Source organism: Barbus barbus, assembly GCF_936440315.1.
Source record: "Barbus barbus genome assembly, chromosome: 6".
NCBI lineage: Eukaryota > Metazoa > Chordata > Actinopteri > Cypriniformes > Cyprinidae > Barbus > Barbus barbus.
This window is the reverse complement of record NC_136734.1, coordinates 32146721-32173029: the sequence shown is the minus strand read 5'-3', so window position 1 is coordinate 32173029 and position 26309 is coordinate 32146721. Positions and strand designations below refer to the sequence as shown.

Below are 26309 nucleotides of genomic sequence, written 5' to 3'. Positions count from 1 at the left end.
GCAGTATTGTGTCATATCCTGCCCCTAAATGCTGTGCTTTCTTCCCCTTTGTGTCTTTTCGTGCCTTGCCGTTTACCTCAGCGTTTGTGTGTATGTGTGTGTGTGCGTATCTCAAACAAATCTTGGAAAATCTGTATTCTTGCACGAACCAATTGAATTGAATGCAGCAGTTCACGTTTCATAAAGGCATTTCTTTCCCTTATGAGATGCAGATTTTACAAAAGAGCCTGAAATGATTCTGGGCCGATTATTATAATTTTTTTATGATAAATGATGGATGCGGACACTTGAAAGCATCCATGCAGTGAGGGAACGAGGCTCTGCTTCACCTCAGTAATTAGCTGTTGCCTGTTGACCGGAGGAGTTTGCTGGTTAGTCCTGGGCACTGGCTAGAGCGTACTAATTCCCATGCTGCCATGCGATTGGTGGAGAGGCCAAGGCCTTCCTCCGCCAAGCATTTTCAGATTCTAATCTCGTTACGACTCTGCGCTCCTAAGACTGTCTGTTCCCGTGCATGCGTAATACTTTTGCCCGAGGCCTCTTCCCCGCTGCTGTAATGCACAGAGGCTCTAAGCCATTGTGCAAACACAAACAAACGCTCTGGCATGAAATGTTAAGTGTGCCAGAGCAAGACACTCGAGTTGCTGACCTGATTTCTAAGTTCAGCTGCATCTCCATTTTTACTGGTGGTGAATGGGCGTCTTGTGTTTGCTCTGTCAATTGGAAACAGTCATGATTCACCTTGGCAGTTGCCTGGTGTTTTCAGAAATGCCATAGGACGTAATAAGCCTGTTGTGCAAGAATCAGCTTTCCTGTTTGTGCATGTTGTTTGGTTAAATACTTGTTCTGAGCATTTATATATTCTGATATTTGTGTACATTTTATGCTATATTTTACTGCATCTTATAATTGTAAAATTGCAAGTTACAGTTGTTACTTGTTACCACCATTTTACACTTCCTGTTTCTGTAGACCACCGTTTGATTTGTACGGTCGGGTTTTTAAAAAAAAAATTATATTATTATTTATACTAATTTACCGGACATACTGTACACTACTGTTGAAAAGTTTGGGATCAGTAAGATTTTTTTTTTTAACTCAGCAAAGATGCTTTAAATTGATCTGCATCAGACATTTATTTCAGTAAAGACATTAATAAAGATTTCTTTTTCAAATAAATGCTGTACTTTTGAACTTTCTATTTATTAAAAAAATACAGTTTCCACCAAAACATTAATAATTCAGCTTTACATCAATGAATTACATTTTAACATAATACAATTATAGTTATTTTAAGTTGTATATGAATAATATTTCACTATATTAGTGTTTTGCTATGTTTTTAATCAATAAATGCAGCCTTGGTGAGCACAAGATACTTAAACATATTAAAAACTCTTACTAGTCCCACCCCTTTGAACTGTAGTGTACACCGCATGACATGAGGCAAAAATTTGGTGTTGTGTATCATGTGATGTGAATGTTTGATTTTATTAATTTATTCCATTTTAAAAAGCGCCACAATTGCATTTCCTTCATGGTTAAATCATTCAATGAATAGGCTTTTTGATCACTGCAAATGCCCAAAGGTAAACTTATTTCAGTAAATGCCACACCGTTTATTAATGGTCTCAAAATGTTGTTTTTTTTCTCGACCTCATTTTCCTTTTCTTTTTCCTTTTTCCCCGGTAGCCATCCAAGGCTTCTCTCCTACACGGAAAATCCGCAACTTCGAAGAAGCTCGTGGCCTGGACCGAATAAACGAACGGATGCCTCCTCGCAAGGACGGCCAGCAACCTGACGGTACCACAGTTAACGCTGCCAACGAGAAAAACGGCACTGACGGGAATGTGTAAGGGGAGATTTTGCACTTTTCCTCTCCTCCATAGCATTGTCTCTTTCTCTGCTACGTTCTCCACAAGACAGACCCCTCAGCTGCCGCATCCTGCAGAGGAGGGCCTGGGATGTGGAGAGGTATCATTCCACAGACAGAGAGAGAAATCACTTACAAACATGAGATTTTATTTATTAAATGAATTGTATTAGATGTACTTGATAGTAACATTTTAAAATGAGTGAACATTTGAAAGTGTGCAAAAACAGGTATACAGTCACAATGTGTCAACCTTTAAACTACAGTTTTGTAACTTGAGAGCAGAGATGTGGGTTTAAGATGCTGCACAGATCAGGAGATCTAGTTCATCCGTTTTATAACATTATGTCGCAAGGGATGGTTTGACTGAATATACTGATGTATGTTATCAAGAAGCATGTCTGTAAGGGTTTTATAAAGACAAAAAAAAAACCTAAGGGAAATAAGTTAAACTGTAGGTTGATTGAAAAATATTTTATATCTTAATATTATTCAGTTTCAAGTGAGATGAAAATATTAGCTGCTTTGGGTTCCATGTGTCTATTTCTACTTGGAAAAACAAGCATTTTTGTCCGAATACAGCCAGATGACACATCACATGCAAGCAGCCATAACATTGATTTAAACAGAAGTTGCTTGATTCTAAAACAAAGCATGTCTTATGAAAGCATCATAATCTTACTTCTGCATCTGTACTTGAAGCTATTTCAGTCTCTTTAGAAATATCGTTTGACAGTCTTTCTTTCTGCCAAACTTCTCTTTTTGCTGTTTCTTGAAAAAGATGATAGATGAGATTGGCATGCACCCAACCAGTTTTATTTGTTAATATATACAGTGAAATCCGTTAGTATGCCTATAAGCTTGTAACTTGTAACAGCCAATGTGGGACGTGTGAAGTTGCTTCGATCGACTCAAAAGCCAAAGTCTTTTTTTTTTGTGCTGTGATGAGTTCGCTGCCAGAGCTGGTATGATAGGGAGGTAATGAGGAATATTGCACTAAACGCAAGTCATTGTAAATAGAGAACACCTACATGTAATATTGAATATCCTCTCTTTAAAGAATGTCCTCCAGGTATCACTTAATGCAAAGTATTCAGCTTTTGCTCGTGCAGACTATTGATTTCATCCAGTTCGTGCTCGAGACATTAGCAAAGCATGCTGAGCTTGGTAAACGTGTCACAAACTGACTTGGTGGTTTGATCTGTAACACTATGTGAGGTATTGTGGTAAGGTTTTTTATTACATGGCTGCTTGTTTTAACTGGTTTAGGGAATGTTGTGGTATGTCCCCACCTACTGTTGAGATACAAAACTTCAAGAGACTACAGAGGAAGAGCATTAAGCCTTTTAATGCACATTTTTATTCATTTGAACAGGAGCAGCAAGTTCATCTGGTTTTAAAGCAAGTTTAATCATGAGTTTGCGATGGTGTTGAATGTCTTGATGCTATGCACATGAGCAACCCACCCCATTTTCTGGAAGCATTTGAAATGTACATTTTAGACAACAGTTAATTTTGTAAAATGTTTTTTGTCTTTTATTTAGGCCAAGTTTTTCACTTTTATTTTTTATTTAAATACAGGACCGGTTCTTCACATGAGGAATTTTGTTTCTTTCCAAAATCGAATGGTATGACCGATATGTTGTGCTCATTTTTAGGTGTATGAATTCAGCTTTTATGACAAATAAATATGTGATTCCAGTGCAACCTTCCAACATACAGCATTATCTAAAGTGTGCATGTGTGTTTAGCAGGATCAAATCAGTGCAGTATGTCTGTGGACTCTAAAAGGGAACATTTGCTACATTTATTTGCATGTATTTCAAATAATACCAATCTGATCTGAGATCAGTTCTACTGTTTTCCTTGAATGGTTTAACAGAGTGTGAGCTGGCACCGTGAACTTCTAACGGAAGGATGAGGAAGTTTCCTGAGTTTCTGTTTGCATTCAAGAGATGAAATGTTGAGTATTAGGCCTCCACAGACTCAGAGACTCAATGAAGTCCCTGAAACACATCTGTGGGAATGTGTAAAAATGTTGTTTATGCACAATTATAGCATCATTAAAAATACAATATGGGGATTTAATTGAACAACCATTTTATCAAGTACTTGTAACGCGAGGCCACCATACATTTCTTGATATGTAGATGTATCAGTTAAGACGACAAATAAAAACTGAAATACTGTGGACCTCATGTTTGGTCATATTTTCTTGATTTTTAATCAGTTGGTTTAAAAAACAATAATCTGAAAGTGGTTCAACATGCAAATATATTTCAGTCATACATTCTCATTGCATTTTACAAAAAAAATGTTTTCATTAATATAAAACTAAAAAGTAACCACAAAAATGTTAATTATTTACAGCATTTAAAAGCCATTTTTAAGCGTAAAAAAATAAATTGTTTATATTGCAATGAAAAACTAGAACAGAATCACATCTAGAAGAGGTAGTGACTTTACAGAGGGGTTGTGAAATGTTATAAACTTTAGGAATAATCAGCTTTATAATGTGAGCTTTCTGTGAAAGGGAGTCAGCTATTTTTGCTGACTGAAAATCATAAAAATCATTACTATACAGAAGGCAGGCTCAATTATACAGGAACAGACTGTACAAATAAATAAATTAAAGTGAAATTTAAAAATCTAATTTTGAGTTAAAAACAAAACGACTTCAAATTCATCATGCCGCTCAAGGACAATCTTTTACACTAGAAAATTAATTTAGTTGTGCTGGTTTTCTAAGCTTCAGGCTCGTAGCACACTCATATCCAATCTGCATGGTCTGGAGTATCTGACCATCCAAAGTGCTGGCTCCACTTCTTGAGGTTTGACAGGTGCTAGACATCACACCCTTGGAGGAGGTGGTCTAAGGGCCTGCGAGGGAGATAATTAACAAGGCTCTAAATATTCCGAAAAATAAATTATAATGTATTCTCTTTTTTTTCATGTACATTTGTCAAATATAGTCTCTCTTATCATTTGAACAAAATTTCCTTAGCCTCATACTGGAAGCATAAAGGTATAGTGCACCCAAAATTCGTCCTTGTTTTTATAGCAACATTGAATACACTGAATGGTGACCAAGGCTTTTTAGCAAAATTTGAAGGCTACATTTTCAGTCTATAAAGTGTAACTATGTGTATATCACTAGCAATTTATGAGTGAAAATTGCATTTCTTCAAGTGGACATTGAATATTTCAAAAGTCACACGGACTACTGCTTTTGGCCCTTGACAGTCCCTGATATCCATCTACTTCTGTTCTATTTAAAAAAAAAAAAAAAAGTTCTGCACATATGGGTTCCACAGAAGACATTAACTCATAATTGGTTTAAAACAACATTAGGAATTTTCATTTTAGCTTGATTAACTATTCCTTTAAATACTGATGTAAACATCAGTAATTACACATTATGTAGAGTTAGCTTTGCTACCTGTCTTGCATTTAGGTAGTCGTTATGTACAGCTCTGGATTGAACTGAAGAGGGTGGAGGCGGAGGAGGTGCTGTAGGCCTTATTCCCTAAGAATAAACAAGAGATCACAAAGTCCTGATAACGCTTTCACATTTCATTGGGTGTAAACTGTTTGCTGTTAAATGAGAAGATGAAATTTCATCAGATGTGACTGCAAGTTACCAGAGATGGCTTCTGAGTTGGTGTCGACTGATGGCTGTAGTCAGGGATGTTGACTACATGAACTTTCTGCTGCCTTGGATGGCTATTAAGAAACAGCAGCATTAAATAAACTCGATTCATTGACTTCCCCCAGTGTTTAAGTGTTGGTTTCCTATACTCTTACCTGAGTGAATGTGGCGTGCTCTTTCTGCGCTTGTAAAAGAAGATGGCCAGTCCAATTAGAAGTATCCCAATCAGGACACAGACAACCACCGCAATGGCTATTATCACACCTAGAAATGCAAAGAGGCAAAAAATATTATTCGTGATCCTCAAAACTAAATGAATATGAAGCTACTTTGAATGCAGTATCTGTGGTACTACCTTTCGAAGAACTTTCACTTCCTGTTGGTGTTTCACAATCTGGAGGCAGCCATCCAGTTTCACATCTGCACTCCTTTCTGTGGTCACAAACCTGTAGCATATACACTTATGTTAATTCTTCTAAAAACAAGTTAAAACTTCTGAAGTACAGCGTGTATAATTTATTAAAGAATATTAGGTTAATAGACCTGAAAAAAAAAAAAACATAACATGGAAATTTCCCTAATGGGGGATGAATAAAGGTGTATCTAATCTAATCTATTTGTTTAATTTTATGAGGAAACAAGAAGTTAATGTTTGAGAAAGGCATATTTTGGGTCATACCGCATGGCCTCTGCACTTGGCGGAGCAGTTTGTTGCTTTGTAAGCCGTTTCTAGGTCAACACACTCGTTCTGGTTACAAACCTGAGAAAACAAACATCGTGAGTGGCAAATTATAATGCTTACTGATAGCAAACCTACAAATTTTCTTTTATTAGAGGTGAGTGAAGGAGTTCATTGTTATTGAAGGAAGTTTGGGAATAACTGGCATGTATCTAGAAACCAGTCTTACCAGTCCTTCCCCACATTTGGTGCCAGTGTCGACTTGACCATAATCTTTTTCAGGATCGCTGTAGAATGTGGCTTTACAATTTTGAAATTTTACTAGCCGTCCATAATTGGGACTTTCATTGTCAGTTTCACAGAACAGTTTTCCACACATCACATCTCTGCAGATAGACAAAAAAAGATTGGTGTTTGATCAGACAGTGAAGGGATATGTGGAGGGATTAATGGATGGAATGATGAATGTAAAGTCCTACTGTCTTTGGCATCCAATATATTTATCGCCATTGCGTTTGCAGTAGGCGTAGTATTCCGCTCTTGTGTTGTGGTTGTAGCAAGAGTCCCGAGCCACTACAGCAGCTTTATTTATTTGAATAAAAAGAAAAATTTGCACAGTCATATTGGGCTCAACACTAATTATTTTTCACTATTATTGCGTTGCATCAAAATATTACCGTACTCACTTGGACCCCACATTTTAATGCACTGCTGCTCTCTCTGTGGGCACAGGCCATTGTAGCAATAGCCTTTCCCATTCTTGCAAGGGAGTCCATTGACTGTAAAGACATCTTCAGGACACTCGGCTGATTTTCCAGTGCATGACTCGGGCAAATCACACTCATTATTTTTTGGACGACACACATGGGCGGGTGACATGATCTGATGGGGAGGAAGAAAAACATGCAGGTTATTGGTAGGCCAGTAGGCCTATAATGAATGAAACCATATAATAAATAATTTTTCAAATTATTGAAAACAATGACACATTATTTTTAATGTAATTTTTATTAAGATTATATTTAGTTTCATCCGGTTTAAAAAGTTTGAAATGTGATTGGTACGAAAACCCACAGAGAAGCGTCATTTGATTCTATTCATTATTCATGAGAGGAAACGCCCCTCGATTCATTTTCCTCCAATCACTGCCTGATGCAGGAGAGCGGAAATCAAAACCACTATGAGGCAACTTTGAGACCGTTTCAGTGCAGTGTGGTAAACCTAGTCCGTTTTTAATCTTTTGTTGTGCTCCAAGAACCAGAGACTTTTAGTCGCACATCTTCCATTTAAACAAAGAAAAACATTTGGGCTGATCATGAAAGCGATTTATTATTAGTGATAAAGATTTTGCCAAATATATGGGCTTTCTTTAGCAGTTTATTTATGAATTGTAGAGCGTACTAAAGCAGCTGTGTTACCTTGATACTCTGATTTGATGAATGTTACCGCAAAATGCCTCAACTCTTTGAATCTTACCTTACAATTCTCACAACATTCCCCTGTTGCACATTGTGAGCCCTCTGTCAGTTTGCAGGTGGTGGCATTGCAGCATGGGTTTGTACACTCCTAAATGTTGTAAAATAAAGACAATGAGTAGGCCTATGTCTTAAGATATCTTAGCATGTATGTGTGTTTCCTCCGAGCACATAATAAATTGTATTTTAACTACTAGTTCTGAGAATCTAGAAAAGCTCTTGGAAAGTCATTTACATCTCAAACAATGAATGAATGAACATCCAGTAAAAGTATGCGGTCCATCCTACACGATTTCTGGCCAAAATTATTACATTCGATCCATCATCTATTTTGCTGAGAAACATATATGAGAGATTGACAATCCCATCTCCTCCCAAAGGCACAATAAACACCAAACACAACACTACTTAAAACAAGCCTACTGGAAAACATTCCTGTTGAGAATTATCTGTGTATGTCTTGACATTATCTTGCTTCTGGTAGTATATAAATGTGACTTACTTGCCCATGTGATTCTAAATTTACATTTTTCAGTACCCTTCAACAAATAAGTTTGTTTTGTACTTTACTTTGGTATTTTGAGTAATTTACTTGATATAAATTTGACATTTAAGACACCCTAGTCCGCTTACCTGCACTGTTCCACAGTCACATTGTTCTCCTATTTCCACAAATCCATTTCCACATACAGGTGGCTGAATCAGTTCTTTTGGTTTGGGCATATTCATAAGACATTCTGAGTTTTTGTTGTTCAGGTAGTCTACATAGTTATTAGTACTGCAGCTGCTGAAGTGTTGAGGGATGAAATAGCTGCGGAGATATGGAGAACTTTTGTTTTAGGCTCTCCATAAATTTCAAAATAAAACATTACAGTATAAATTGCAGATTTGTTAAAAAATACTAAGTTAATGAAGTTCAACTAGTACACAGTAAGTACCTGAGAGCAGCTGTCATAATGCAAGTGCCATCAGAACAAATGCAGTTGCTGCTGTCGTGACTCATGCCCAGATTGTGCCCCATCTCATGGGCCAAAGTAGCCCCCACTGCTATAGCCTTAGAGTTGTGATCCTTTGAAGAGGAATAAACAGTTAGTACTTCAACTATAGGTCCACGCTTAACATTGATGAAAACATAGATTTTTCATTCAAATTTAGTCAATATTATGATGAAGTAAAGAATAAGGCATTGCAACAATAAGCGATACACTACAGTCAAAACCATCGCGATTCATCAGTATGCTGTGGTAGAAAATATTTCCTCTTTAACGTGAAGTTATTCTCTTCATGTAAAAAACATGCAAATGTATTTGTTCATAATGTTACTTCATGAATTAATAAAACGCCCCCAAACTATCTCTATACTGCAGTTCTGCATATATCCCTTTCCTTTATTGTGATGCTATCAGATTATTTATTTATTTTAATTCATGCAAGTTTCATTACATATTTTTTCCAAATATGTTTGTGACTTGTTATGAGCGAATATTAGAACCTGCACAATCCCTGTTGAAAGACCTCCACACAGAGTTCCAATGTAAGCTAGCCCCACAGTTGCTCCATCAAGGTCGATTGCACTAAGAGAAAGACAAAAAAAATATTTTTAATCCACATTCTACTGATCTTGCTGGATTGCATTTAGTTAGTGGTTAAAGTCTGTCTTCTTCCGGTTTCAGTTCCTAAACCATTTCAAAGTAGAGCAGCTTAGAGCAGACAAAATATTAGAGAAGTTCTGAGCTGATCTGATTAACTATATTGTATTTATTTTCCCCATGTAAACTGACCTAAGGAGGTGGGTGTTGTCGTGCTGTTGTCTTTTGACAAGATCACTGTTCCTCCACTTGGTAAAGCTTTCCAAGGTAACTCCCGCAATAGGAGAAACTGTTATCTTATCGCTATCTGTCCAGACTTCAAATCCAGTCAGAGCAACAAATGTGTTGATTTCTTTATATGCCTGCACACCAAGAAAAGAGTGAAAGAGAAAATTGCATGTTATTTTGTGAACAATGGGGTCCAAAAGTCTGAAACCATTAGCAATATTTTTTTTTCTGATACCTTTTTAAATGACAAATTGTATCATTAAAATATCAACATAGTACAACAAGCTATTCATAACCGGGTGTTACAATTAGTATTTTGCTTGCAAAACACTAACACTGAATCCCAAGCTTGTGGAAAACTTTGAGCCATGTTATCCTGCGTGATTTGCATCTTGTGTGCTTCAGTGGAAGCAAGGATGCCATAGAAAATTTTGATCATAGAAATAGAAATCTAGAACCTAGAAATGCAGAATCTTTAATATTTCTTACTCATTTCATGCCATTGTGTTCCTTTTTTAAATCGCTTTTCAAACAAGTTTTTAAATGGAGTTTAAATTGCAGGTTTTTAGATTTTTGGACTCCATGTTTTGTACTAGAACGACACTATAAATAGTTTTAACTAAAGTACTAAGCCAGCACTCATCAGATGGCAAAGATCTGTATCTAGTCATGTGATTAATTAACAGACTCAAGAATCCTTGTTCATCACAGGTCTTTGCTGCAATATCCTGTATGATCCATAAATGTTGGCATGCTGGAATTTTTTGATAACATAAGCGTTATTGACTCAGTGACTCACATTATTGATGTAATTGATGATTTCAAATATCCTCTTTCTCAGCTTCTGAAGATCGCTGTCCATATTCTTGTACTGAAGGGGAACAAAAAGTTGAATGATGAATCCAAGCATTTCGTCAATTAATCACACTTCTATTAGGACAGACTTTCTGAAATCTGTTAACATCAGTGTTTTTAAATGTACTATGACAAATTTTGGAAACAGTTTGATTCTATAAAAACCACAATGATGAACAAGCACGAAATACCACGCGCGCTGCTTTAACCTAGTAAGGGATTTTTTTGTACTAGAACGTCAGATATCATCTGATAGTCACTGAGACACCAAAAATAAATAAATAAATAAAAACTTTATCTGTGAATCATTTTTAGAATAGTTATGCTGCATTATTCATCAAGGTGCATTGATTCCCACTCTTACTTCTCTGTTGTCTGCCACTAAGAAGAGCTCAATGTATTTCTGTTGCTGGAACAAAGTTGGCCCCTGAGGAAGAGGAAGCAAATAGATGGAAAATAAAGAACAGACAACAGAATAATTACTTCAGTGGAAAAAATATGAACTACCCTGCTTTAGTGCATGTTCTGTGCAACATTAAGTTAATATGGGACATTTTTTGCACTTTAGACTTCTGCAATGTATTGCGTTCATCACCATAACATTGCAGAACAACGAATGAATGTGGTTAATCTTTGTGAAACTTTAACATTTCTGGTTTTTGCAATGCTAAAGTAAATGAATAGACCGTCTTACTGAGGAACGAGAACGACTTTTGAGAATGCGTGGAGGAGTGCCTTCCTCACTCTCGTCCCAAGTAGTGTTGGTGACTCCACACACTCTAGGGGTCTCTTCATTTACATCTTCGTACTTAGAGACAGCATGGTCACCATCACCATCCTCGGACAACGGCTCGATCAGAAACCTCTGCTCCTCTGTTTGGAAATAGCCTCTGTGAAGACAATTCACATAATGGGCACAATGTCTTTTGTAATGTCTTTTGTAGGGACTTTTGGTCTGGTTACAGAGAGTAGTGGTGAAATCAAAGCGATTGGCACAAGAGGTGACTTAGGGTGTTTTCACACCTAGTTCATTTAACCCTTTCAAACGCTCTCGGAGCGGTTCACCGTGTATATGTGTACAAACCATGAGGTGGTCTGAGTACGGTTCGTTTGTGCGTCCGTTTGTGGTTCAATATCTTCATGATATGCAAAAGCAATGTTCTTTTTAGTTGCTATCCTTTTCCGTTTTTTCAGATGCTTTCCTTTAGTTCTGCTTTGTCTGACTCTTTCTCTGTTTGTCATTTGCTTCAAAACGTGCAACATCCATGTGAATGACAACGTGAAGACGCCATCTTGAATACCCAAAACCACTGCTGCAAAGAAAGCTGGGGTCTGAGTTCTTATAAAGTTGTGGTGTGAACAAGAAAGGATCTGAGATCTCTTCGTTGCTGAAGAGGACCAATAAAAGAACTGGGTTCTCTTTTGAATCCACTAGATTGTGAACACCAAAAGGACTGAAGTCATTTTCGGCTGGTTGCCTTTCTGGTTCACTTTAAGTGAACTGGGTTTGGTTCTCTTAAAATGAACTATATGTGAAAACACCCTTAATCAGGGGTGCTTGGTAAACCATGTGTAATTTGTGTGTCTCATTTATCCAAGTAGAAAACACAAGTCACGCTGTAACTTCCGTTCATTGCAGAAAAGTGAAGAACATGCTTAAGGCAACAAACTGACTTAATACAGTAATAGCAGTAGAGGTTGTAGAAAGAAGCTTTTTAAAGATGCATGTGTGTACTTCTGTTAAAGCCAGTTAATATGTGATTGTAAAAGTACAAAAGAAACGTCTTTTAAAATTGTGTTTCCCTACCGTAATCCGTCGCAGGTGCTCATGCTAACCGATGATTTACTGTCATTGACTATTTTCCCATGATAATAGCAGAAGTCCTGTGGAAGAAAAAGAGTAATAAATACATCTCTTACTCTTATATGTTATATATGTCATATGTTAGTAATACTGGTTGTAGTATACCAGATCCTCAGGTGTGGTTGTAACAAGCATCCCATCTTCAGTGTAATAAGTTTCGCTATAGTCTTTCGTCAATAGGCCACTGTTGACCAACACATTTCTCAGATCAGTAACAACGTATTCATTAATGGACAAATCGCAATATGTAATGTGGGAACTGTAGTTTTAAAATGACATACAAATGTTCGACTTTGACAATGAGGAACTTTTCTAAATGACAACAAGTGGATATACAAAAATGATGACAAAGGAGTAACTGAGGAGACAGACTTACTCGTTTTTCTGGAGGTGCATTTCAATGTCTCTACCACCCAGTGTTATAGCGTATTTCATTGTGTCAGGTCTTGACTGCAGGGAATGGAAAGAAATCAAATTTAGTTAGATTAAAATATTCAACCATGAAATGTACGGGTGGGTAGATGAGAACTCACCTTTAAGTCTCTTTTTTGTAGAGCATGTAATCTGATTGGTCGAACAATCTCATACACCTTTTTTCCATCTAGTTTAGGAATGTGACCGACTATAGCAGATTGACAAACAGAGGGAATTATAGACACTGAATCACAGATTAGTCATAAAGTACGAACATACAGTAATGTTTTTTTTTTTTTTTTTTTTTTTTTATATCGCCTGTAGATGTAGACTTTTAGATGTCAGAACTATTCCAACTGATCTACATTTTTTAGTGAAAGCACAAGTGTAAACTTGAACCTGCTGGTTTAGGTGATAACTGCCAACAGATTTACAGGGGTCTATTTTAATGCTATGAGCAAAATTGATAGACAATAATCTCTGTCCAAACTTGATCTTCTTTTTTTCCTTAAAGCACGTTTGATTTACACTGTAAAAAAAAAAAATATGTAGTTTTTACAAAATAATTTTGGCAGCAGTGGTTACCAGAATAATTTAGTAAAAAATACAGAAAAACTATAAACACATTAACAGAACAAAACTGTAAAATTTACAATAAAACTGTAATCAAACAAGGAAATTTGAATGTAAATCACTAAATTCAACAACACACACTGCTATTAAAATCTGTTTTGTACCTTTAACATACTGACTACCACCATAATAATGTAGGTGGTAAAAGAGAAAGCCACATGAAGAATCACAAGTAGCTTCACCACAATCAGAAGTATATTCTAATATATAGAAGGTGCACAGAGTCATTCATGCAGACACAAAACACCATCATGGTAACACACATGATACTTAAGGCAATAAACCTTCATTAAACAACAGAAGATGTAACATAAAGCCAAAATGTACATAACTGATAACAATAACTATTAAAAAATATGATTATATAAATAAAATACGTGTGGATGTGGAGTGTCACGCAGGGAATTCTGGAAATATCAGTTTACAGTTTTTGACTGTACATTATACATTTATTTGTTATTTTTTACTTGTAAAAATTGTACAATGAACAGGATTTTACTGTAAAATTACATGAAATGTCTGGTTAGATCTTTTACAGTTTTTTTCCTGTATATAGTACGGGAACTTACTGTTAACCTATTAACTTTTTTTTTTCAGTAGTGTTTTTGCAAAATTTTACAGTTAAAATTGCACTTATTTTTTACAGTGTACTGTAATAAAATCTGCCCTAATAAAACATTTTTTGTTAATGTTCATTAGGGCGAAACAATGGTAGCTCATGTTCTTGTTTCAACAGTAGCAAATGTTTCATCAATTTAGCAAATTAGACTCTGCGAAGAATATATAAGCATGCACTGTAAAAAGTGATAAGTTGACTTAATTTAATCACTCCAAAAAGTGATAAGTTGACTTAACTTAAAAAAATTGGAAGAAACCCCTTGCCTTAAAATGATCAAGTAAATAATAATAATAAAAAATTAAGTTAAGTGAATTGTCAGGTTCACTTAACTTATTTTTTTAATTATTATTAACTTTTTTTTTTTACAATTTTTTTTTAAGTTAAGTTTTTTTAAGTGAAGTCAACTTATCACTTTTTACAGTGATGAGAAAACCCGTTGCCTTAAAATTATTAAGTAAATGATAATTTAAAAAAAATACGTTAAGTGAATTGTCAAGTTCACTTAACGTTTTTTTTTTTTTTTTTTATTTACTTAAATTAAGGCAGCGGGTTTCCCAAATTTTTTTTAAGTTAAGTCAACTTATCACTTTTTACAGTGTGGTATATTTTAGGGTGTACCTTCAACATCAGCAATAACAAAATCTGCCTGAAATCTGATACAAAGAAAATGCATTAATCAAAGGGAGTGCTGTTGTTATTGAGCCTGAGGCATTTAACTGCACTCTCAGAAAAAAAAGGTACAAAATGTATGAAAGCTGTCACTGGGGCAGCACCACCTTTTCAAAAGGTTCAAATATGTACCATACTAATATGTACATTTGAAGGTATATATTAGTTATTAGTTAAAGGTACATATTAGTCACATACTTAAATGCACTCTTTAGGGGTAAATAAGGGCCAAAGCTGTAATTAAAAAAAAAAAAAAACGATAACGCCCCAGTGACAGTTTGTACTTTTTTCTTTTTTTTCTTCTTCTTTTTTTGCAACCCTTTCTGCAGCCCATTCATGTTATCAAATAATCTAATATGCACCAAAACATGACAGGGAGATTAAATAAAACAAAAATAATTGATAACAGTTTATATTATAGTTAAGTACTGAATTAATATTAATATTAATACATAATATGCTCATGAATGAATCTTTTTAGTATTAATACTATTTATTATACTGTTTTGATATTGGTTCAGTTGTCTTTTGTTATATTTACATGTATGTAGACACTACAATCTAACGTGTTACCAGTGATTTCATATGAATTAATTGCTTCATGTTTCCTTGAACATTATCTAAAATATGCAATAATAATGTTAAACAATACTGTTTTAAAATGATATAAACAATAAAACATTTGTTATACATAAATATATATATCTTGCAGAGCAAATGCTGCATTGTATATCGTTTGCATGATTTACCCGACTTAATAAAGGATCAAGATAAGGATCAAGGATCTGTACAAATAAAAATTCACATACTTTTACAATATAAGTTCTGTAATTCTAAAATCGAACACTCTTTCAATTCATGAACTCTTTGACTTGGTAAGCGCAGTGCAGTATTACAGCTGAAGAGTGCACAGCAGTGCAGAGATAAGTTAATCAGTCAGTATCCAGTATCTTACCTGTGGGATTGAGTGAAACACACAGAGTAAGGATCCACAACATCAGATGTCTTCTGCCCATTTTCAGTGTACAGAACAACTGAAGCAGGATCGTTTGGTTAAACAAAGATTTATAGTTCAGTTCAAGTGTGGTTTAGGCTGTACACATGCACTTTCAGGAAATGACACAGAGGTATACAAGTTTAGTGACATACTTGGACTCGCCCCTGAGAGTGTTAAAAGAATGCAGGAAATATACAGACAGACCTTGACGTAGTGATACTTGTTCTTAGTGTTGACAAACACTATATAGAAGTATGTTTGAGTGTTCAATGACCTTATTTAACTGCTCCAAAAAAAGTGATCACTCTGGGGAAATATCTTTACTTGTGTGTTCTAGAGAATCTTGCCTTTTTTAAAATTTGCTAGTCAAATTGTTTTTTTTTTTTTTTAAATGAATCATCCAGACAAACGAGGTAAGGTGGTCAAGCAGGTCTGTTATTTTACACCACTGTACACATGATTCAAGCACAATCTGATTCTACCTTCCCTTTTTCCAGATTGTTGTTACAGTGATATGTAAATGTAAAATGCAAATAGTTTGATGCACATTAGAAGCTAATTGAAATTCAACTTTATCTAATGTACGGTGACAGACATGAAGGCCACTATCTCTTTTGGCAACACTAAAATGAAAACTAAAAGAGCTTGAGTCTACAAACAGGCAATTAGGTTTAGCTCAGATGTACTACTTACTGAAACTGCAAGTGCTGCAAAAATGTTTGCCTAAAATGTTATCCTAATAACAGACAGAGTATCTAACCACTTTCTTTCATGTACGTAAAATTAGCAATTTAAAAAAAAAATGTACTCTTTATTTTTTTTTTACATAATTTATTCAAGTACACCTTAAACTGACAAAGATAGATATACTGTACATTGCTTGCAGTAATTAATTCTCAAAATGCTACCAGATGAATATAGAAAGCAAATTGCCTGCATTTGTAGATACATAAAAGTGTAGAGCCTCCATAGGATGAGCAAAATACGTTGCCTTACCTTCACTTTGTTGCTCCTCATGCAGTTTGGCTTTAAGTTTTATTCAAGACTTGCAAATTCATACTTGCTAATACTGTGTCTGTCTGTAGACACTGTCAGATTGTGTTGTGAATTTTGTGTTGTCTTCTCTTTTTCTTCAGCCTTGGGTTTTTTTTTAAATGTCAGTGCATGAAAATGTGTAATGTGAGCCAAAAATAGGAAACTCCTGCCCTGTCATCTGTGATTTCCTCTCCCACTGAAATGCATTCTTGCTCTTCTTCTAATACACAAGGTCAAGTCAAGGACAATAGTGCAGTTATTGTGCCTTCTCCTGACGCCTCCAACAAAGCCATTGTTCGCTTGTTGGATTGGAGAAAGCAGGCAGTGTCCATTAGGGCCAAATGTGTTGCAAACTGGCCCTTTTCTCTCCTCTCTTGTCTCCTCCTGCTCTCTGTCCTTCTGTGACCTGTTGCTCAATTGTCTGTTCTGCCATAGATCTACACTTGTGTGTGTGAGAACTACTCATATATTGAGATCTGGTAGATGAAGCTGAGCATAATCAAAAATCAAACCCTGTTGCTTCTGGTAAAAAAGAAGACATGTAACATTCCCCAGTGAACCTGAAAGGCTTATGTAATAAAACACTATCAACACTGTCAACATTCAGATCCTGAGCATAAAAGTGTTACATGACAAACGTGTATAAATGCACAACTGTTCAAAAGTTTGATTTAGTAAGATTTTTGATGTTTTCAAAGTCTGTTACAATCACTAAAGCTGCATTTATGTGAAAAGGAAATTTAAAATGAAAAAGAAACAGTAGCATTGTGAAATATTATTGCAATTTAAAATAACTTTCTAACTGAATATATTTTGAAATGTTTTTTTTTTAACCCTGTGATGGTAAAGCTGAATTTTCAGTAGCCATTACTTCAGTCTTCAGAGTCACATGATCCTTCAGAAATCATTCTAATATGCTGATTTGGTGCGCAAGGAGCACTTATTATTATTTTCAGTATTTAACACATCTGCACGTTGTGCAATATTTGTGAGAAAAACGCGATAATAGAAAATTCAGAAGAACAGCATTTATTTGAAAAATAAATGTTTCTTAACAAGTGAATTTCTTTAATGTTACTTTTGATCAGTTCAGTGCATCCTTAAAAGTATAGAGAGAGTGAGAGAGAGATAGATAGGTAGGTAGGTGGATGGATGGATGGATGGGTAGGTGTTATTTTGGTTTTATTTTGAAGTATAGGTAACAATTAGGTCATTTTTAGAGTTATATAAAATTAAATATTTGATGGGTAATCTGATATTATATTTTTATTATCATACTTTCTGTAAAGTCCACATGAATAGAACAACTTTTGGTACTTCTAAGAACTACCATATGTAATTCATACCTATAAATACCATGTATCCACATTCTTCCTCTGAGTAACAGTTACAGCATGTATTTGAGCTGCTAAATGCATTCACAGATTCATATGCTGTTTCATGCCATGGACCATCTGTACCTCTGTCTTAAGATTTTATTGTTTAGTTGAAGCATAAGAATAACAATACTAATATTTCATTCTGCTGTTCTGTACGACAAGAGAATATTTACAGAATATCAGTGTATAAGCTTAACTGATATACTTTACTCTTTAAGGCTGTTACATCTCTGTTCAGTTTCGATTTTGTGTGAATATTTTTAAAGAGAGAGAGAGATCTTGTGTAATTATAATTTTTGTCCACTTGGTGGCAATGTCCCCAAACTACTCAATGCCAAGTTACAACCTGAATTCCAGAAATGTTGGAACGTTTTTTTCAATTTGAATAAAATGAAAACTAAAAGAATTTCAGATCACATGTGCCAATATTTCCCAATAGAACACAGACAACATAACAAATTTTTAAACTGAGAAATTTTACAATTTTATGCACAAAATGAGCTCATTTCAAATTTGATGCCTGCTACAGGTCTCAAAATAGTTGGGACGGGGGAATGTTTACCATGGTGTAGCATCTCCTCTTCTTTTCAAAACAGTTTGAAGACGTCTGGGCATCGAGGTTATGAGTTTCTGGAGTTTTGGTGTTGGAATTTGGTCCCATTCTTGCTTGATATAGGTTTCCAGCTGCTGAAGAGTTCGTGGTCGACGTATTTTTCGTTTAATGATGTGCTAAATGTTCTCTATAGGTGAAAGATCTGGACTGCAGGCAGGCAATTCAGCACCCGGACTCTTCTACTATGAAGCCATGCTGTTGTAATACCTGCAGTATGTGGTTTAGCATTATCCTGCTGAAATACACAAGGCCTTCCCTGAAATAGACGTTGTCTGGAGGGGAGCATATGTTGCTCTAAAACCTTTATATACCTTTCAGCATTCATAGTGCCTTCCAAAATATACAAGCTGTCCATACTGTATGCACCCCCATACCATCAGAAATGCTGGCTTTTGAACTGAACACTGATAACGCGCTGGAAGGTCGCCCTCCTCTTTAGCCCGGAGGACACAGCATCCGTGATTTCCAACAAGAATGTCAAATTTGGACTCGTCTGACCATAGAACACTTTTCTACTTTGAAACAGTCTATTTTAAATGAGTCTTGGCCCACAGGACACGACGGCGCTTCTGGACCATGTTCACATATGGCTTCCTTTTTGCATGATAGAGCTTTAGTTGGCATCTCCACCGACAGTGGTTTCTGGAAGTATTCCTTGGCCCATTTAGTAATGTCAATGACAGAATCATGGCGATGAATGAAGTGTCGTCTGAGGGCCCGAAGACCATGGACATCCAACAAATCCATCCATTCGGCCTTGTCCCTACGCACAGAGATTTCATATTTTGATGATGTTATGCACTGTAGATGATGAGATTTGCAAAGCCTTTGCAATTTGACGTTGAGGAACGTTGTTTTTAAAGTATTCCAATCTTTTTAAGCACTCTTTCACAGATTGGAGAGCCTCTGCCCATCTTTACTTCTGAGATTCTCTGCCTCTCAAAGACATCCCTTTTATAGCTAATCATGTTACAGGCCTGATGCCAATTAATTTAATTAGTTGCTAGATTAGTTGCTTCTCCCAGTTGAATCTTTTCAAAATGAGACCTGTAGCAGGCATCAGATTTGAAATTAGCTCATTTAGTGGATAAATGTGTCAAATTTCTCAATTTAAACATTTGTCATGCTCTCTATGTTCTATTGTGAATAAAATATTGGCTCATGTGATTTTGAAAGTTTTAGTTTTCATTTTATTCAAATTTACAAAATGTTCCAATATTTCTGGAATTCAGGTTGTACAGTACATGCATAATAGTCTTTGAGATTTATTTTAAATCAAATTTCTCCTCACAAAGATGTTAGCTCCCTTTCAATGATTATGCAGTTTTTCATTAGTATTTACATAACTAATTGCTTAAGCATGCCTAAGAATAATGTGCTCTGTTGCTAAATCCTAAAAACAGAAACCGTTGTGGCCACAAGAGGGCTTTCTATGATCACTAAGTGGATGCAAAAGTTTATGCAAAACTGTAGATGCTTTTTCAATGTATAAAATAATTATCTTACATCAGGAAACCTGTGAAATTCACTTCACAATTCTCCAGTGGAAACATTTGTGTTTAATTTCTTGGTCTGTTTTTGTTCTCCTTCATCACCCTCCATAGTCACAGATGAAAGAACTTATATAAAGAGAAAAAGAGACTGGCAGACTTGTTATGTGATTTGTTTAGTCTTCTGCCTTTTAAGTTTTATAGAAATTAAGTGACGGAGATCTCATCTCGCAGTTGTCAGCTTTTGGATGATGTAATTGTTTTTAAACTTATTAATATGATGTCTGCGGCTTGTTTTATTCATAATGTAATGTGGTGATGGCGCAGTGGATAAGACACATGCCTTTGGTGTGAGAGACCCGGGTTCGAATCCACTGTGAGACACCAATGTGTCCCTGAGCAAGACATTTAACCCCTAGTTGCTCTGACATAATTAGCAATTGTAAGTCGCTTTGGATAAAAGCGTCAGCTAAATGAATAAATGTAAATGTAATCCAAATATCTCATTCACTGTATATGTTGGGAAAGTGTTTTCATTGTTTGTTTAATCTGCGTAATATTATATGGCTGACCATGTATTTCTCTTTTTGGAACGATGGTCATATTTTGATATATAATGCAGTTCTGTGTATTATTCTGTTCCTGTCTGTGAGGAAAATGAGTTGGCATTCAAATGTGGCACACACAGGCAAGATTGTTTGCATATATGAAACAGAACAACAGCAAAGCAAAATAGTGCCCTTAGTATTAGGGATAAATGATCAGATCATGCCACAGCAAATGGTATGACTGACAGATGTGACTCTTATATACACCTGTAGTTTGTGTGCGGTAGGTTGTGCTTTCTTTGTTGATTTTGGTTTAATTAAGTTTGCAGCCTCTAATTGCATTACTTTGTTGTGTGTATTTATTACATCGAACTGCTGATATTACCTCATTGACCTTCTTCCCCATTGTCTGTGCTTCTGATGAATATCCAAGGCTTTTCTGGTGAGTTAAATGATCCGCAAGACTGATTCCTTTCTTGGTGACTGTTTTAAAGCTGCTGACATGCTCACCAGGCCTTGTTTTCCCCTCACTGCACAGAGCCCGCTCCAGGCGCCCATATTAAACCCAATTAAACCATGATTTCTGAAGCTAATTTGAGCAGGGCACTGAGCAGAAAAGAAAGATTGGATGTTACAGTAGTGCAGTGGAGAGAATAGGGGTTAATTACAGTTTTCATTTAATTTGTCTATCCTCTTTTTTTTTTTTGGGTTGAGTAAAACTTAAGGGCCACTAAACTCATCTGTCTCTCAGACGTACTTAATGCACATTTTTGCATGTGTCTGCGCTTCTTCTTTATGAGCTTCTGCTGATATAGGTGATATTGAAGTTCCAGTTTCTGTATCCTGCATGACTCCAATGCTGTTTTCGCTCTACCTAAATTCTGTCTAGAAATCTGGAAAAATTTGTTCATATTTCTATGCATATCCTGTAAATCTGCAAGTGAAATATGAACATGAACAATTAACAGTAAGAAATGAGCCTTTTTCAGTTCTTTCAATAATTCTTTATTACAATGGAATTGATACATTGCCAGGTTGTTGCATCAGTTGTAATACAGTAGTTATTTATTTATTTGAAAGTAAAATAGATAGATGAATATGAGCTAATCCATTTTAGTTTGTAGGCATTTCAAATTAAATACATAAACTAATTAAAAAAAAAAAAAAATATATATATATATATATATATATATATATTAATAACAGGTTGTGGAATTTATGACGTAATAGTGTAGCTAAACCCCACCTCCACAGAAGATCAACGCCTGCTTCTACATCACTGTCTGTTTAGCCCCGCCCACCGATTCACACATGCAGTGCAAATAATGAGAGAGACAAATGCAGGTCAATGCAGAAACCAAATGATAAACTTCATTTGATGAACTTTATTTTTAATGAATTTCCAGACAGTATCAGTATGAACCTTTGTTCACTTCATTTTATGGATTCGTTTACAAACAAGGCACAATTCCACACTGGATTTTCAGGAAGATTGAAACTAAAAGCCAATGCTGTTCTGACTATATTGGATCCGACAGTAATGTCGTGCCACACAAGTGAGTAATTGTTTTTACTACTATTGCTTTGTCTGTTATTACAGATTGATGTGGGTTTTAACCTAAATCATAGCAGCGGTCATCTATGAAGGATATAGGCTGCCAATCACACACAACTTTTAGCCAATCATAGCAGTGGGCGTTTACTTCCGAGTCTACAATCAGCCATGCCTATTCAAACAGAGCTTTCTGATGAGGGGGGTCAAAAACAGGACAGAAAATACTTTTACTATTACTTCTAAATTATGATGTTTTTTATGTAAAAATCTTGAAAATATTATAAGTGGACCTCAGAGAACAGTACAAAGTAAAAAAAATAAAAAAAAGCCAATTCATGAGACTTTGTTGTACTTGTATAAAATCAAGTTGAACGGATCTAATATAATTCCTTTCTATAGAGACAAATATTTAACTGGTTACTTATATTATACTAATATTTAATTGATTTTGAGCTCTGTAATGAGCATTAAGAACAAAGAGCTTTAGGTGATGCACAATCATTTGACAGGCCTTATTGTCTGTTTGTCCAAACTATTGTACTGGCATGGGCCTGTTATTATTAAGTAACATAGGAAACGGCTGAGGGGGTGTGGGTTGTTGGTCAAAGCCTTTTGGCAGGCAGGGAATTGCAGCCTTCCTCGACCTTGTTCCCCGGCCAGGATGAACAATAACATGCCGGTATGCGGGCTCCAGACTCTTCTTTCTCTTTCTTTTTTGGCTGTCCTCCAAAGAGATCTCGCCCGTCATGGTCAGGTCACAGGAGAGAGACAGACAGAGAGCAACACAGACTGACAGGCTTTGGGAAATCAGCCTTGAGCCACTGAAGAATGCTAATACTAGTCTATTATATTTTTTCTTTTTCAGTTTTTTTTAAACGCTTTACCTTTCAGTTTTATTTTAGTTAAAACTCTTTAAATTAGGCTATTATTTTATTTCTTTTACAGCTTTCATCCATTTTAGTTTCAGTTTTAGTAATCATAGTTAAGAAATCTGCTGATGAATCAACAGAACAACAGTTTCCATCTAAAATAAGGAAGATCCCACTCTTGTGTACACACAGAAATCACAATCTTGGGAAACACCGTATTAGCTCAATGCGTCTGCCTCTTGTTGGTTTTTGCAAGTGGACAAAAATTGTTCACTTTTTTTTTTCTATTTCAAATAAATGCTGTTCTTTTGAATTTTCTATGTTGAGAATGTTCTTGTCAAAGAATCCTAAAAATCAATCAAAGCGGTCTACAAATATATTAAATGGCATAACTGTTTTTTAACATTGATCATAATAAAAATATATTAAAAATAGAAAAAGTTGTTTTTACTATATTTTTGATCAATTCAATGCAGCCTTGTTAAACATAGGAGACTTCTTTCAAAAACATTCAAAACTCTAACCAACTGCAACTGATAGTTAATGATATATAAATGTCATCATTTTTGCTTTATCCTAGAATGCACAATATATTGGTGATATGCCTAATATCGGATTTTTTTAAATGTATCTACTTATTTTAAGATTTAAATAATATAGTATTAATTGAAATAAATAGTGTTTATTTTTGAGTTGTTATTCTTTAATTTGTTTTCCTAACTGCATGGTATGGCTTTATAGATTTTTGGCCATAACATGGAAATAATCATCAGCTTTGGGTATCCCTAGTTTATTCTTTTTAATGACTATCCTACATGCACATTGTAACACACTGTCTGTTGAAATGATTTTCTGTGGTAATTGACAGTGATGTCACAGATACTGTAAATGGAGCTTAACCCAGAATATTCCTGTGAGTTGATTGTCATTTGTGAGTATGAACAATTTGCTCCAGGACAGGGTGATGTAATAAACATATGATCGGAACAGTCAGTACAGAGCAAGCGGCTCTTGGTGTGAGATATTCAAGCAAGTGAGGGGCTTAGGACACTGAAACCAACCACCCAGGGAGAAAGAGAGAGTTGTCTGTGCCTGACACTGTGACCTAAAACTATGGTTCACGGTGCTCACTCAGATCGGCCGGTGAGGACACATGGGGTCCGACTGTCATCTGACTTCGAGATATCATGCTCAATAAAAAGAGTGGTTCAAAGAATGACCGAGATAGGGAACCAGAAACCGAGGGCACGGCGCTGTCAGATAGGGAAGGGGTGGTGCTTTATCCGGTTCTGGCTAGTTTAGTGCGTAATTCTGCCTGGGTGCCTGTTTGGGAGCAGTGCTGATGACTCATGTAATCCTCATGCTCGGGCTTGTCCCTGGATGCTGAGCCTGCGTGTGGAAGTGTGGGGAAACACAAGCTGTCGGTCTTGGTAGTGTGCCATTGGCCACTCTAGTGTGCTCTGTGCCCTTGTTGACCAATTATACACCCTCTCTAGTTATGTCTAGGTTATGCAAACTCTTGAGAAAAGAGGATTAATCAGTTGTTGTTGTTGTTGTTATTATTATAATTGCTTTTTTTGTATAAAATTCATTATGGATTATTCCAGAAACATTTGAAGATTTTTCCAACATAATATGGCTGTCACTCTGATATTAACTGGGTTCTTTCAAAAATCACAGTGAAATTAAAATCGACCCTGTTTGCATTTATAAACTGTCTCTAGTTGAATTGTCATTCATTTTAATTCACTAGTGTCACAAGGTTTTTTTGTTTTGTGCAATTTGTTGTCAAAATATAATAACTTGCTCTTCATCTGAAACAGAGGTATTGTTTTAACAAATACATTTAATGATTAAATACATTGCCAAGAGATTGAAATTGAAATATGAAATAAAATGTTGAAATTATGTCACAAAAAGTCAAAATGAGTGCTAATTATAATGTAAAAGGTAAAAACTATGCGATATATAGTTGACAGAAACTATGACAGAAATTGACGGAAATTGTCGTAATTTTTGTAAAGAATTTTGACTATTTTTCATGATATTATTTTTTGTCATAATATATCTAATAATTAGACTTTTCAAATAAAAATAATGATTTACAAAAGCAAGATCATTTTTTTTCTCGTGGTGAAAATAGGTTTCCATACATTTGTCTTAGAATTTCATTTCAGAAATTAACATTTCTTTCTTTTTTTTTTTTCTTTTTTTTTGTCTGAAGTGAACTTCATTTTTTTCTATAATAATACACTGTAAAAAAAAAAGAAAAAAGTTGAGCCAACTTAAGGCAACCAGCTTCAGCAGATTTTTGAGTTTGTTTTAAGCTTATACAACAAAACGTTTAGAATGTCTTACAAAATTAAGTTGAGAGAACTCAAAAATCTGCTGAAGCTGGTTGCCTTAAATTTTTAAGTTGGGTCAACTTTTTTTTCTTTCTTTTTTTTACAGTGTAACAATAATAATAAAAATTATTATTCTTATTCAAATTAAAAACAAAATGTACATCAAGTAAAATGTGACCCTGGACTACAAAACCAGTCATAAGTCACATGGTTATAGCAATAGCCAACAATACATTGTATGGGTCAAAATGATCGATTTTACTTTTATGCCAAAATCATTAGGTTAATTCAGTAAAGATCCTGTTCCATGAAGATATTTCGCATTAGGGTGAAATCAGGTAAAATGGGCCAAATAAGGTTATAGCATCATATCTCTTTAAATTTTACAGAAAATCACAATAGTTGATCTTGCATTGTTGCTTCAACATTTGTTGACATGTAACAATAATTTGTATTGTTCTGAGTTTAAGATGGGCAGGGCAGAGTGTTACATGAAGCTTGTCAGAGAAATTGTAAGGTAATTGAGCCTGACATAGTAAATTTCATTCATCACTAATAAGGGCACTTAAGCAATTATAAGTAAACTTAGCAACAAAGCAAAGGTTTATGAACAATGTTTTGACATGCTCTTTCAAATAAAAAAGTTGAATTTATAAAAGAAACTTTGATTTTTGTGATAAAGATCATTTTAGGTAGAAATGGCTGGTTAAGCTAAAATGGGCCACAATTTTCAGCTAAAATGGGCTGCATACACACACACACGCACACACACACATACTTTTAAACAGAAATTGAGGGTGAAAATAGGTTTATAGGTCTAGATATGTATCCATACAAAATCTTAACAGTCGTTTAAACATAAAAACTGCATTGCAGACAGTATGGCAGGAGGAGCAAAGAAAGGAAAGAGAGAGGCAAGAAGAGAGAAGAG

General features: G+C 35.3%; 2 protein-coding genes across 3 annotated transcripts in view; one reads left to right on the top strand and one right to left on the bottom strand.

Moving 5' to 3' along the window:
* LOC306871964 (serine/threonine-protein phosphatase 2B catalytic subunit gamma isoform-like) overlaps positions 1–3584 on the top strand; it is a 35990-nt gene extending 32406 nt beyond the window's left edge. For both annotated transcript variants that reach the window (XM_079420255.1, XM_079420254.1), the window contains one exon: positions 1693–3584. In XM_079420255.1, coding sequence (XP_079276381.1) covers positions 1693–1856 — 164 coding nt within the window. In that variant the 3' untranslated portion in view covers positions 1857–3584. The remainder of the gene's footprint in view (positions 1–1692) is intronic.
* Positions 3585–4061: 477 nt separating this feature from the next.
* LOC306871963 (zinc metalloproteinase-disintegrin-like berythractivase) lies at positions 4062–16647 on the bottom strand. The gene is made up of 23 exons (XM_079420253.1): positions 16541–16647; positions 15503–15581; positions 12746–12834; positions 12589–12662; positions 12318–12396; positions 12156–12232; positions 11043–11238; positions 10713–10775; positions 10293–10364; positions 9458–9627; positions 9169–9250; positions 8615–8745; positions 8310–8487; positions 7678–7767; positions 6888–7083; positions 6681–6783; positions 6431–6587; positions 6202–6282; positions 5878–5968; positions 5678–5786; positions 5515–5596; positions 5313–5399; positions 4062–4753 (listed from the first exon to the last, which is right to left on the bottom strand). Exons 1-23 carry the CDS (start codon positions 16559–16561, stop codon positions 4724–4726), a joined length of 2337 nt encoding a protein of 778 aa, XP_079276379.1. The 5' UTR covers positions 16562–16647; the 3' UTR covers positions 4062–4723.
* Between the last annotated feature and the right edge of the window lie 9662 nt (positions 16648–26309).